Raw genomic sequence first — 14,946 nt, 5'->3', positions numbered from 1 at the left:
GTGCATACGGATCACTGCAGAATTCACCATAAGCTTTAATTCAGTTTTTATGTGCCTGATTGGTTTTTAATTATGTAATTTATCATCATGTTTACCTTAGTAAGCCAGAAGGCAAACAAGGTGATTCAGGTTATGAGCACCTCACATTATAATTCAGGTTCCTTAAAAACACTTGGGACCCTAAAATATTCCTTGAGGAAAATAGCTGACATTAGTGGCAAGAATATATAACACTTTGTGAATTTGTTCTCTAAATCTTTTCTCTTTAGATTTTGAACCCACTTGTTTCCAAGGCACAACTTTCCCAAACAGTCCAGTCTCGTTTAGTTAGTTGTAAAATTTTAGGAAAATTGACCAACAAATTTGATGCCCATACGTGAGTATTTATATATAATTTTTGTCTACTTTATTCAATTGAATTGATTTAAAATGTATGATGGTCATATGATTAACAATTATATTAGACTTATTCCATACTGCATACAAGCTTAGCTGTTTTAACTTTATAGAATTCTTGGAAGTCTACTTATTCAGATGCATTTCTTCTCATCTCATGGCATTTCAAAATCAATATGATTAACTTTTTTTCTATTTCTCATCTTAGTCTTCTCTGTCACACACCTAGTGTAGTTTTGAGTATAAAATGTATTATTCTATAGACTTCAAAAACTGTCAAACCTGACCTAAAGATAGACTTTCTGATTTCTTCCATTATTGTTATGAATTCATTATTTTGAATAATTTATCTTATTTTGGGGTTTTATGGAGAATGTTTATAATTTGTATGCTACTCTCTGCCCAGATGATAAATACCAAGTGGAAAGAATGAAATGTTGTATAATATGACACAAGAGTAAAATATAAAATAAAAGAATATTTTGGTCGATGGTTGTTAAACATTCCATTTGCCTGTAGCCTTTCATCTTAGCTAAGATGTTTAACTGTCAATCCAAAATTAACCATTACTTTAAAAAGATCCAGGCATATATATAATTTACAAATAACAAAAGATAACATCCAAATGTAATGATATATGTGAAAATACCACATAAACTATAAAGCTTTCTATTAAAGTATGTTTGTTATTAAGCTAAGATTTTGATAATAACTTTGAAAATTTTAATTATTCTAAAACACCCATTTGCATGTTCCTTTCCTTCCCTTCTAAGCATTAAAAGAGAAGTACTTCCTCTGGTAAAATCACTCTGTCAAGATGTAGAATATGAAGTTCGGTCTTGTATGTGTCGGCAATTAGAAAACATAGCTCAGGGCATTGGGTAAGTATACTTTCAATTCCTTATGTCATATTCTTAGTTCTGGATTGTCAGATATTCATATCCTGTTCCTGTGTTCCATGAAAGCATGGTGTTGAAAGGCTAAGCTTTATATGATCTTTAAAAATGATGGTAACAACAAGTACCTCCTGATGTGTCTGGATTAAGAGACATTAAAGTGAAGATGCTTAGCATTCATCTCATGCTAATTTCTTTCTTACCTTCAATTGCTTGTTAGCATCCCAGATTCAGGAAGGGAAAATGTCCCGATAGAAACCATGCTTGGACTATTGCAATAGCATTTCTTTGGACTAGCAGCCTACTATTGGGTCATCTCAGATGGGATTACTCAGTTGAAGTCTTTGTTTCCTTTACACTCTACATTTCCACTGTCTGCTTTGTTGCTCTTCTTGCCTTTTGGATGTGTGAAGCTTGGGAAGGAGACACATAAGGCAGATAGGCTCTTCTCCATAAAAACTGATCTCATGTCAAGGTATATTAAAGGAAGTTTTATCTAAGAACCATCTTGGGAAACAGTTTTGTTTTTTTTTTTTTTAAGGATCCTAAATAGATACAAAAAACATTGGGACCTCTCATTTTTAGTAGAAGTTGCACTGTTTTCATCTGGTTCTTTGTTTCACAAGCGAGGACAATCAGGTTGTTGCTATTTGCGCAATTGTTTTTTTTTTAAAGATTTTATTTATTTGAGAGAGAGAATGAGAGAGAGAGAGCACTTGAGAGGGGGGAGGGTCAGAGGGAGAAGCAGACCCTCTGCTGAGCAAGGAGCCCGATACGGGACTCGATCCCGGGACTCCAGGATCATGACCTGAGCCGAAGGCAGTCGCTTAACCAACTGAGCCACCCAGGCGCCTGCGCAATTGTTAATAAAAAAAATTGGGGACCAGTATTTAAGGCTTTAGGATGACTTCAGAGTCACACAGATTCAGGTCCTCTGTCCTGTCCACGTGCTGAGTTGGATTTAAGTGTTGTGTTGGAAGCTTAACATTTCAACAGAGTAATCATTTCTCTAATTTTTATTTTAGAACCAGCTTCTTTCTGATAGATCTTCTAAGGCTAGGCTGACTCTGGATCATTGTGGACCATAAATAATTCAGTCTTGCCCAGTTCTGTGTTCCTTAACCAGGATCAGAAACTATCAGGAGAATATACCATTGTCTTTTTGTATTCCATTTTTTGTCATCTGACATTTTGCCACTGTTAAAAACAGCCTAGTCAATTGGGTGCCTGGGTGACTTAGTCAAGTGTCCGATTCTTGATTTTGACTCAGGTCATGATCTCAGAGCCCTGAGATGAGCCTCACGTCAGGCTCCATGCTCAGTGGAGAGTCTGCTTGGGTTTCTTCTGTCCTTCTGCCGCTCCTCCAGCTCATGCTATCTTTCTCTAAAATAAATAAATAAAATCTTTAAAACCAAAAAACCAACACCCCTCACCCCAAAAAAACCCCATCCTGGTCAAGTGTGTTCCAATTAGTCTTCTGAAAACTAATATCGGATTATTGTTTAAGGCTTAATTTACAAAAGCAAAACTAGAATCTACCTAGCTTGTTAATGTAGAATTCATGTAATAAACTAATTTGCCTGATTAAATGCATATTCATTTAATTTTGAATTCTCACATACTATTAGCATCCCAGATTCAGGAAGGGAAAATGTCATAGGACTTTCATGGTATGATGGCTGAATACTACTAAGATCTGATTCATATTCTTTATTCTCCCTTTGATAAAAGATAAAACTAAAGAGAGGTACACTGTTTTTTTCTTTTGGCATTGGAAATCAGGACTATTGATAAGATCTGATGACCACCAACAGGAAATACCTACACTCAAGGCTAGAAGAATCCCTGAGATGGGTGAAAGGAGGTGGGAACAGACATTTCAGAGATTGCTACTGATTTACGAGAGAGGCTGCCCACTACTGCACTGGGAGTTGTGTTCTAAGGCACTTGGGTATGAGAAGTGCTGGGAAGAGGCCTGAGAAGCGTACAGACTTGGGTTTGTAATTTTGTATTTGCTGTGGCTGGCAAGGGAACAATTACTGACCACTTTAGTTTAATCAGAAATGAGCATTAGAAATTGTTATTCATTAATAAGATAATCAGGAAACAAAATTAAGAGATTCTTGTCAAGCTAGCATGTGCATATGAAGTAAAGGCTACACATCACTAGAAAGCTAACTGTGGATTATGCACCAGCTTAGGGTCAAAGAGGACAGTTAGAATAATCAGATTCATAATGAATAGTATAATGAAGAGGTCATGCACATTTATTTGTAGGAAAACAAGGAATAGACCTTTCTTTGTACAGGGATGACTAAAGAGAAAAAAAAGAAACAAATGTGGGACCTCCAAAAAGATCCTTCAGTGTTAGAGGGGAAGAACATAGACAGCACTCAGATCGGAAAGGAAGAACATACTTTTGAAGAAGTTGATCAAACTTCTAATTCTGGTGATATGGCAAATAAGATAATCTGAAAAAGCCCCCTTATGAATTTCTGATAAAATTCAACATCCATTCATGATAAAAACTTTCAGGAAGCTAGGGGTGGAGTAGATTTCCCTAATCTGATACAGGGCGTGTATGAAAAACCTACAGCTAACGTCATAGTTAATGGTAGGTATTGAATGCTTTTCTCTTAAGGTAAGAACTAGTCAAGGATAGTTTTTAGCACTTCTGTCTCACACTGTACTAGAGGTTCTAGCTATTGAAATAAGGCAAGAAAACAAAAACTTTCTAAAAGGTCTAAAGATCTGAAAGGAAGAAGTAAAATGATTTCTACTTGTAGATGATACTACCGTTTACATAGAAAATCCTCAGTAATTTACCAAACAATTATTAGAACTAACAAATGGATTTAAGGGTATTTCAGGATACATACAAAAATATAAATCAATGGAACAGAAGAGAGTCCAGAAATAGACCCATATATATGTGGCCAGTTGACTTTCAGCAGAGTGCCAAAGCAGTTCAAGGAAGAAAATCTTTTCAAAATACAGTACTGGGATAACTGGATACTCATGAGAGAAAACAGTGAACATTGATTCTCACCTCATACCCTACATAAAGACTAATTTGAAATTTATCACATTTCTGAATATAATCAAATCAACAGCCTTCCAATCTGACATGATATAATATTGCTGATTTGGCATTTACTTAAAAGTTAAACATCTTCTGTATGACCTAGTCATTCTACTTTGAATTATTTACCCAAGACAAGTAAGAATATATGCCCATAACAAGAATTATATTATATATACATGTTTATAGCAGCTTTATTTCTAATAACCCAAACTGGAACAATCCAAATGTCTACCTATAGGTGAAGGGAAAAATAAAATGTGGTACATCCATACAGTGAAAATACTATTTAGCAAGAAAAAGGAACATAGTGCTGATACATGCAATACGACATCATGGATACATCTCACAATCAGTATGTTAAGGGAAATAAACCGGATGCAAAAGTATAAATACCATATGACAGATACAAACTATAGTGACAAAAAGCAGATCCATGATTGCCTTAGTCAGGGGTAGATTGTAGAATTTGGATATAATGGGATTGATTGATGGTTGGTTTTTGTCCTTTGCCCATGATTTTTGTCTTTTGTCAGACTGCAAGGTCATTGATGAAGGGGAGTCATGTAGGGGAGGGCTAAGCAAGAACACTAGAAGCACCTTCCATCTTCTTAACAAAGAGATGGAAATGATTGGGTCCCCAGTATTTCTTTAAGCCTAGGCTTCTTAAAACAGGCCAGTGGAAAAGGCACAAACAAATGAGAAGTTTCCTTGAATTGCTGTTGCTGTCCTGGCCCACAATGGAGCTCAGGATCATCTTCATCAGTATTTAGCTTGAGCAGACAAGCTACCATCAGATGACACTGACTCATGGCCAGCATCTGGGTAGATTTGTATCACACAGCCACCCCAGAATTCCGGGTTGGCTGCCTGGGCAAGCCTGCTTGTTTCATTCTTTTTGTTATCCTTCACCCTGTATTTTACACATCTCCCCTCTGACATCATGGAAGGGTTAGGCTGTAATTGCCAGTATCTTGGCTGATGAAACTAGACCCCTACACAAATTATAGGATCAGGCTGTCCCCAGAGTTTTGTTCCGAATACTTAAATGCCAGAAGAGTTTTTAGCAGAAAGGATAATGACCTAGAATTCTGCCCTAGCTGGGGTGGAGTTTATATATAAAGTCAAGAAAAAGATATTCTCATAAATATACCAGCACAGACAGTGTACCACCCACATCTGCTTCCTGAAAAAGTTACTCAGCTATAATCCAGTTTGTTTAGAAGAACTAATAAGAGAGAATATTTGCATCTTAGTGTGGGTCTGCCATGGTGCCTTATTTCCACTTAACTTTTATAATGTGACAAATGGGCAAAGAAAACAAATATATACTTCATAAAGAAGGAATACAGGTGTCTAATAAACAGATTCAACCTCATTGTTCAAGCTCATTAGTTGTAGGAGATGTATTCATTTAATGAATATATATTGAGCACCTACCACAAGCACTGGATTACATATGGGGGATGTAATAATGAAAAAGATAGAGTCGTATCTCCAGGTGCTTAGAATTTGATAACAGATGCAGTCAAGTAGACAGACAGTTATTGAATAATATGTGATATTTACAAAAACAATAGTGAAATGCTACTTTTGCCAATGAAATTGGAAAAAGTTAATGATAAATCTTTAGTATTAGCAAAGGCACAGGGAACTTCTTCACATACTATAGGGAGAAGCATAAACCTACAGTCCTTTTGAGTTCTACAGTATAGGAAAAAAAATTTTGCTTATCTTTTACCTATATTATCAGATTTGAGAGATGAGTCTAAGGAACTAGTTTATATTAAAATTTATGAATAATAGAAGTATATGCTTAGATAATATTTACTATGTGTGAGGTATTGTTCTAAGCACTTCACATGTATGAACTTAATATCCTCACAAACGTCTCTTGGATGGATAGTATTGTTGTTCCTTTTTTACAGATGGGGAAGCTGAAGTCCAAAGAGGAATGTTATATAATATGAACAGGATAGAAGTCTGGAAGGCCATACATTATCAGAAACTTTCCAAGTTTCTCTAAGTAGAGGGTTATAGGTTATTTTAATTTATTTTTATACTTCTTTAATTTTTTAAAATTTTGATAACGAACATATAAAAGTGCTATTTTAATACACAGTGCAGTAGTTTTTAGTGGCTTTAACATAGTTGGAGATGAGAAATTCCCATCTGTGCTGGTAGGTTGAAATTGAAATGTCCCTATTAAGCACTGATGAAATACGGATTTGATTTATTCTCTTTGCTTTTTCAACATTAAGAAATTGTTGTACAGCCATTAAAGACCTCTTGCTTCTGATTATCTTTATTTCTGACGCCCAGATAATTAAGTTGGGATTGCATCGGTATACTACTTCGGGGGAGAAAATCTGTTGAAAGATTGAATGGAAATAACTTTTGACTGTAAATAGGGATGAAATCTTTATCTTAAACTATTGTTTTTCATTCTTAATAAACTCAAGGTTTTCAGTGGTTCTGAGGAAGATTTGTATGAAATAAATTTTTATGACCTTTGGGCCAGAATAGATTCTCTCCTCTTTTCCTCCTCTACCTCCTCTGTCTACTTCCTATGTTTGATGAATGTTTGTGAACTACTGATAATGTTAACATCTATGCCTGTGATCTAGATTCATTTCCTTTTTTTTTCTTTCTCTTAGCTTTATGCTAAAGAAATGGATGGTGGTGGGGCGCCTGGGTGGCTCAGTTGGTTAAGCGACTGCCTTCGGCTCAGGTCATGATCCTGGAGTCCCGGGATTGAGTCCCACATTGGGCTCCCTGCTCGGCAGGGAGTCTGCTTCTCCCTCTGACCCTCCCCCTCTCATGTGTTCTCTCTCTCAAATAAATAAATAAAATCTTAAAAAAAAAAAAAAAGAAATGGGTGTTGGTGATTTTCTTGGCAATTTACTCAAAAATACTCAAAATTACTCAAAATACTCACATGAGTATTTTATATATGAAGAATTAAGTACTATTCAGAAAAAAATTTTATTGAGGTATAATTGGCATATAACATTATATTAGTTTCATGTGTACAACATAGTGATTTGATATTTGTATACACTGCAAATGATTATCATAGTAAGTCTAGTTACCACCTGTCACCTTACATAGTTACAGAATATTTTTTCTTATGATGAGGACTTTTAAGATTTAGCAACTTTCAAATATGCAATACAATATTGTTAACTATAGTCACTATGCTGTACATTTCATTCCCATGACTTATTTATTTAATAACTGGAAGTTTGCACCTTTTTGACCACCTTGCCCCCTTTCATAGATTAATTCCTTAAAAAACAGTTTTTGGCCCTCTAATCGCTCAAGTCCTTCGAGCTGTGCTGTCCAGTATGGTAGCACTAGCCATGTTTGGCTATTTAAATTAAGTAAAATAAAATTAAAACTTCAGTTCCTCAGTTATACTGACCTTATTTTAAATTACAAACATTTCCATCATAGCAGAACCTTCTGCTTGACGGTGATGTCTTAGAGTCTTTGTGTTCGCCACAAAACTCTATTGTGCAGCTCTTATTGACTGTTTTATATTCTATCAAATTATAATTCATACCATCTTCTATATGTGTCCAAGAAAGCTGGCCACGTTATATGCCTCCACTTTATCAGTGTGTGTCATTGTAATAACATCTTATTAGGGTGAATAAGCAGAAACTTAAAGTCTTGAATAAGAACCATTTGTGATTCTATTATAAATGTTGTCTATGTCCTGAAAACATGTATATTGTGTTTCATTCTTTTAGAGGGAGCAGCTAGTATCATATATCATTCTATATAGAAATTAGTTCCTGTAATGTTATGTTTTAGGTGAATGAAAAAGTAATTTATCCCTTGAAATCTAGAGAAAAAGATTTTGTTAAGGTTTCTACAGTCACTACTGTTAAGTTTTTCTCATTAGTCCAGATCATTAGCTGGTTGCTTAAAATGGAAAACTATGTTAAAATTTATAAAGCTTAGGGGAGCCTGGGTGGCTCAGTCGGTTAAGCGGCTGCCTTCGGCTCAGGTCGTGATCCCAGGGTGTTGGGATCGAGCCCCGCATCGGGCTCCCTGCTCGGCGGGAAGCCCGCTTCTCCCTCTCCCTCTGCCCCTCCCCCTGCTCGTGCTCTCTCTCTCTCTCTGAAAAGTAAATAAATAAAATTTTAAGGAAATTATAAAGTTTAATATAAATGTCTAGTCATTAAGATCTCTGTAGGTAATAATATTATCCTGGTGGAACTAGAATTGATTTAAATAATTATACAATTACTATTACTGTTTCTTATGTTTTTATCATGCTTTCCAACCAGATTGCCAGCTTCTGGAGAGCAGGAGCCACGTCTCTGTGATTTTTCCTATTTTCTACAGCACCTGGCACCATGGCTTGTTTTTAATAAGCTCTTGCTATAATTTATTGAATTGATTTATTTTCTTCTGTTGCTTACTGTGCAGGACAGAACTTACAAAAAGCGTGGTGCTCCCTGAACTAATAGAACTCTCTAGGGATGAAGGCAGCAGTGTGCGTCTTGCAGCTTTTGAAACTCTGGTTAATCTGCTTGATGTATTTGATACAGGTAAATCTACATGTAGACACATCTTTGCTTCTGAAAGCAGTGTTTTTCCCTCTTTTGTATCACTGATAAGGGAGTAAAGGACAATAAAGGACAGAATTTCTTACATCGGATTTTGTGATGAACATTAAGTCTCCCTTCCTAAGAATTTGGCTTGGTAATTAGCCTCTAACTTGTTCAACTAATTGACCCTAGGAAAGATGCTGACTAAAACAAGGTCTAAATTAGTTTCCCTACCTTAATATTTTAATGCTAGAAATCTCATGGCTATAGGAGGAGAAATCTGGGATGAGGTACTTGGGTGGGAATGGGTACAGAGGTATTTCTTAGCATTGTGTCAATCAAATCACAAAGACAGCTCCTCTGTGAGTGTATGACTAGACCTTTGACTAATGCTGGGCATTAATTTATTAGTAAACATTAACCATGTTGATATGGTGAAGTTTGGAGGAGTAAATATCAAGTACTTTGGTGCAAAACTCTATTGTGTAATTATAGGATTACATTTACTTGGATTAACAGCATTTTACCTGAACTAGGAGAGCCTGTTAAAGATTTTTGCAGTGTGGACAGTAATTATGTATGATTGCTACAGAATAATCATTTAGGCTATCTGATGGGCCAGAGGAAGAAAAACTATAATGCATGAAAAGAGACAAATGAATGAATCTGCTTGTCCTAATTATGGGGCACCCCTGGGCATTCAGTCTAGGAACCTTGGCATCCTCTCTGCTCTCTTCCCCCTCACTGCTCACACTCGGTTATCACAGATCTGGGTCTGACCTGTGTTCTCGGCTTTCCCTGACATTCCTTCCACTCCTGGTACACGATGCTCCAATACCACTTGTCATTACCTTGGCATATTCGATTCTCCCACACCTCTAGCTTTTCTGCGTATTCTTTTCTCTCTGTTTTTTTTTTTTCTTCTATTTTCCTCCTAACCAACATCTCCTTCAGTGCTCATTGCAAATACAGTTTCCTCTCCGATATCTCTCTAAATGTCTTATGCCAAGAGTTGGCCAGCTATGGTCTACAGGCTAAATTCTGCTGCTTCCTGTTTATGTAAGTAAAGTTTATTGGAACATAGCCATGCCCATGTGGTTATGTATTGTCTGTAGCTGATTTTGTGTTGTGGTGACAGACTAGTTGTGACAAATACACTGGGAAGCCTAGAACATTTACAAAAAACATGTGCAGACCCCTGCCTTATGACGACTATGAAAATAGGGATCACATCGTCTTATGATAGTTTTTGTGTTTGGCTTCTTCGCTGGTCTGAGTTTCTCAAGTTCAGAGACCATGTATTACTCCTCTTTCTACTTCTACTTAATATAATGCTTGTTCTGTACGAAATACAATAAATGTTTGTCTAATGAATGTTGTTTAGTTAAAACAGTAGTTGTGGTACTGAACTGTGGTGATAGTAACCAGAATAATAATACTAATAACCCCGTTGCTGCATTTTACTTAGTCCTGTCAGACCCTTAATAAAGCAGTGGTGCATTTCTGAAAGTTTAAGAGAACTATGGGAAATTCAGAGTTTTAGAATTAAGATGTAAATTTTGCTAATATATCAGCAATTTATAGCCAGCAGATATATTTAAAAATATTAACTTCTGAGGCGCCTGGGTGGCTCAGTCAGTTGGGTGTCCAACTCTTGATTTCAGCCCAGGTCTTGACTGCAGGGTTGTGAGTTCAAGCCCTGCATTGGGCTCCGTGCTAGGCGTGGAGCCTACTTAAAAAAAAAAAAAAATCGATTTGCTTCTTAAGGAAGTGTCTTCTAAGAAGTGAAAGTGAAGAAATTCAGTAAACAGGTGCACTGAAAGTCTGAGCTCCTCCGCATGACATTAAGGTTTTTGATGATCTCAACTCTCCTCTCACTGCTTCTCTCCCCCACAGCTCTGCCACCATTGCTGGCAGAAATTTTCTGTTGCTATGTGGCTAACATAGTAATTTTTCTTCCTGGGATCTGTGTGTATATATTAATTTCTCCATGTGCAGTGTGGGTGATTGGTCTGAAGTATGTTTTATTTTGTTTTGTTTTCCAGATGACAGAAGTCAAACTATACTTCCCTTAGTGAAATCATTTTGTGAAAAATCTTTCAAAGCAGATGAATCAATTCTTATTTCCTTATCTTTCCATTTAGGAAAACTATGCCATGGACTATATGGTATGATATATCTTAAGATTTTCAAGATTTGTAGATAATTTTTTCCTTTTTCTTTTACCTCAGCCACTAAACTTCATCTTTCCAGGTGTAAAACCTATCCTTTAAGTGTGTAAAATCTTAAGAGGCCTTAGATTTTTGGTAGCGTAATTTAGAACACATTGAAAAATGACTTTCCCCCAATAGAACCTATTTGAAAGAACAGTGACAGAATGAAGTAGGCATGGCCCTTTAAATTTCTGAATATTTTATACTTATGTATCAGTTGGCATATGATAATAGAAGCTCATTTATATTAACTATTGGTACATAGTAAGTATACCCTTATCAACTATTTGCTGTAATATATCATGTGAGCGTTTCAGCTTAGAATCAGCATAATACAACTTGGCATTTTGAACATATTACTCAGTTCTTAGCTTACTATACTAATGTAAGCATAAATTAAGTTAGAACCATCTGGCATAGTAAAACATTTTTAAAAATGTATATTGTAGACTCTTAACAGGCTGTTGAAAGTAAGTACTACAGTATATGATGAGTTCCTATCCATTGATCAAAAATATTTTGAGTTTACTTTGCCATCCTTTAGATTGAGTTTTTAAGCGCCTCTCTGCAGAAACATATACATGTCTTTTCTGCAGACTGTTTTAGAATATTTATGATAAGTAAATAGCAGTAATGGCCCTGATGTATTATTATTGTAGTGACTTGTTGGTCTGTGGTATGATGTATGCTGTAGAAATTAATGCAGTTGTAATTCCTGCATTGTGTAGGTTATACTATCAAAATTAAAATTAAAATATTATTAAGATTAACATAAGGTGAAACAATTGACCTGTTGGGAGTTCTTCATGATAGGGACCCTTTCCTCTGTTGTTTTTATTTATGATCTTTAGCCATTTATTTGACTATTTTGCTCCAATTATGTATGTATTGTACTTTGCTTTTCTCTCTTTATTTTTGTTTTCAATTGAAATGTTGAACAAAGGTTTTACATTTGTTTTAGGAATTTTTACTCCAGATCAACACTTGAGATTTTTGGAGTTTTATAAGAAACTCTGTACATTGGGTTTGCAACAAGAAAATGGACACAATGAAAATCAGATTCCACCCCAAATCCTAGAGCAGGAGAAGAAATATATTTCTGTCCGGAAGAACTGTGCTTATAACTTCCCGGTAATAAATTGTGTATTTGTACTGACTAAACATTTTGATTATAACTTTAAAATATATGAATAGATAGCATTAAAAAATATGGCCATATTTGACACCTGCTTAGCCTTATGTCTGGTATATGCAGTAGGTCCTAAGTAATATTGGTGTAGTTTATATTTATCTTTATGTATAAATTAGAACTATATGCATGCATTTGGATCTTCCAAATATGATCTGTATCTAAATTATTGTTCAAAGGACATGATTTCAATATAAATGAAGTGGTTGTAATATTAGGTACTGATGCATGTTTTTCTCTCCTTCCCGCTCATCTTCTCCCTTCCACCTCCACCAGGCCATGATTGTGTTTGTTGATCCTAAAAACTTCCACATGGAACTCTATTCTACATTCTTCTGCCTTTGTCATGACCCTGAAGTACCAGTCAGATATACTATTGCTATTTGCTTTTATGAAGTAAGTCTGAAGAAGTGAAATGACTTTACATTGGTTGTTAATTCTACCTATGTACACTAGATGATTTTTTGATATTGTGTACACTTCTGTTTATAAAGGTTTATTACAAGATACAGGCTCCATATGTCTTTCATATTGTGGTCCTAAATGTTATTTTAAAATTCCCATAATTCTCTTAGTATGTTTATAGAATTCATTCACATAAGCACATTATAATCATTAATCATTTATTAATCCATTCATGTACTAAGTGCTTACTTTAAGCCAGACATTGTGGTGTGAATATGGGTATTGCAACTTTGGAAGTAAAATCAGTTTTTATAGGCTTTACAATATTTATATTTAACTTTGTGTCTAAACTCAAGAACTTGAGAATAAATGGAAAATTGAGAGAGATTATTTAAATTTATTGTTTTTTTTTTTTTTTTTAAGATTTTATTTATTTATTTGAGAGAGAGAGAAAGCATGAGGTGGGGAGGGTCAGAGGGAGAAGCAGACTCCTCGCTGAGCAAGGAGCCCGATGCGGGACTCGATCCCGGGACTCCAGGATCATGACCTGAGCCGAAGGCAGTCGCTTAACCAACTGAGCCACCCAGGCGCCCTAAATTTATTGTTTTTTAAAGGTTTTATTTATTTATTTGAGAGAGAGAGCCGAGAGAGCATGAGCAGGGGGAGGGGTAGGGGGAGAGGGAGAAGCCGACTCCCCACTGAGCAGGGGAGCTCAATCCCAGGACCCTGGGATCATGATGTGACCCGTAGGCAGATGCTTAACTGACTGAGCCATCCAGGCTCCCTACATTTATTGTTTTTACTGCAAATGGATCATGTTTCATGAACATAGCTGTTACGTTCAGCTATTACAGCAACTCTCTGTAATGTAAGAGCAAAAGTGAATTTAAACTTTTTTTTTTTTTTTAAGATTTTATTTATTTATTTGACAGAGAGAGAGATAGCGAGAGCAGGAACACAAGCAGGAGGAGCGGGAGAGGGAGAAGCAGGTTTCCCGTCGAGCAGGGAGCCTGATGCGGGGCTGGAGCCCAATGCGGGGCTCCATCCCAGGATCCTGGGATCATGACCTGAGCTGAAGGCAGACGCTTAAGAACTGAACCACCCAGGCGCCCCTGAATTTAAACTTTTATGATGAATGTTATTAACTGTTTAACACTTGAGGTTGAAATTTGGGTATGTCTTAGAAGTTCCCAGTAAGCACATGTATGCTGTAGTTGCAGTAAAGATGTATGAACTATAACTTAGCAACTTCAAAACGTACACATCTCTTGGGCGCCTGGGTGGCTCAGTTGGTTAAGCGACTGCCTTCGGCTCAGGTCACGATCCTGGAGTCCCGGGATCGAGTCCCGCATCGGGCTCCCTGCTCAGCAGGGAGTCTGCTTCTCCCTCTGACCCTCCCCCCTCTCATGCTCTCTGTATCTCATTCTCTCTCTCAAATAAATAAATAAAATCTTAAAAAAAAAAAAAAAAACGTAAACATCTCTTTATAAGTGGCATAATAAAATATTTCCTTTCTTTATAAGAGGTATCTAAATATTCTTAGTCTCAGTGAGACGGTTTCAGCCCCTTCCTTGCACTGTATTCCATAGCAGAGCATTGTTAGATCAGCTCAAAGTGCCCAAGGTACCTATAACATCATTATTATGTTGCTTAAGACTCTTGGCTGTTGGCTGAAAGTCTCTGCTTCTTTTCATTAACAGTTTTTCTGGTATGAATGAAATGTTCACTGTGCAAAATCTAGGAAATATTTCCTTTAAATGGTATAAATAATTAAAATAATTCCAGTGTTGCAAAATTAAGTCATCTTTGTAAATATAGTGGTAGAAATATTCTTTTGGAGGAGGGGAAAGAACAGAGGGCACTGCTAGCTGAGTGAACTCTGTCTCCACTGTGCATTAAGTGGGCACGTAGTCTTGGTTACTGTGCGTGCCTGTTAGATGAATGGTCTCCAGAGATGGTTTCATGAGGTTAGTATCTGAGAACGCAATATTTATATAATATTAGAGTTTTTACTTATGTTCATTTTTATCTCATCCCTTTAATATTTCATTTTTTATGTGTTTTATAGTGGACACAATATGTTAACACCCTATAAATAAACATCTGAAATGTGTCCATAAAAATACTTCACTGGTAGGAGTGAGTTCGGATCATTGATCTAGCTCTTTGGTGGCTAGTTGCCCTGTTCTCTCAATCATACCAT

The 14,946-nt window shown here is 36.2% G+C and overlaps 1 protein-coding gene across 1 annotated transcript in view; it reads left to right on the top strand.

The window, feature by feature from the left end:
- The window catches only part of PPP4R4 (protein phosphatase 4 regulatory subunit 4), a 105,226-nt gene that overhangs the window by 53,912 nt on the left and 36,368 nt on the right, over window positions 1–14,946 (top strand). Inside the window, exons 6-11 of the mRNA XM_021679663.2 lie at window positions 270–376; window positions 1,170–1,277; window positions 8,815–8,936; window positions 10,982–11,104; window positions 12,111–12,280; window positions 12,615–12,734. Coding sequence (XP_021535338.1) covers window positions 270–376; window positions 1,170–1,277; window positions 8,815–8,936; window positions 10,982–11,104; window positions 12,111–12,280; window positions 12,615–12,734 — 750 coding nt within the window. The remainder of the gene's footprint in view (window positions 1–269; window positions 377–1,169; window positions 1,278–8,814; window positions 8,937–10,981; window positions 11,105–12,110; window positions 12,281–12,614; window positions 12,735–14,946) is intronic.

This window comes from Neomonachus schauinslandi, chromosome 9, assembly GCF_002201575.2.
Source record: "Neomonachus schauinslandi chromosome 9, ASM220157v2, whole genome shotgun sequence".
Lineage (NCBI taxonomy): Eukaryota > Metazoa > Chordata > Mammalia > Carnivora > Phocidae > Neomonachus > Neomonachus schauinslandi.
The sequence above is the reverse complement of the archived record's forward strand: the minus strand, read 5'-3'. Positions and strand labels throughout refer to the sequence as shown.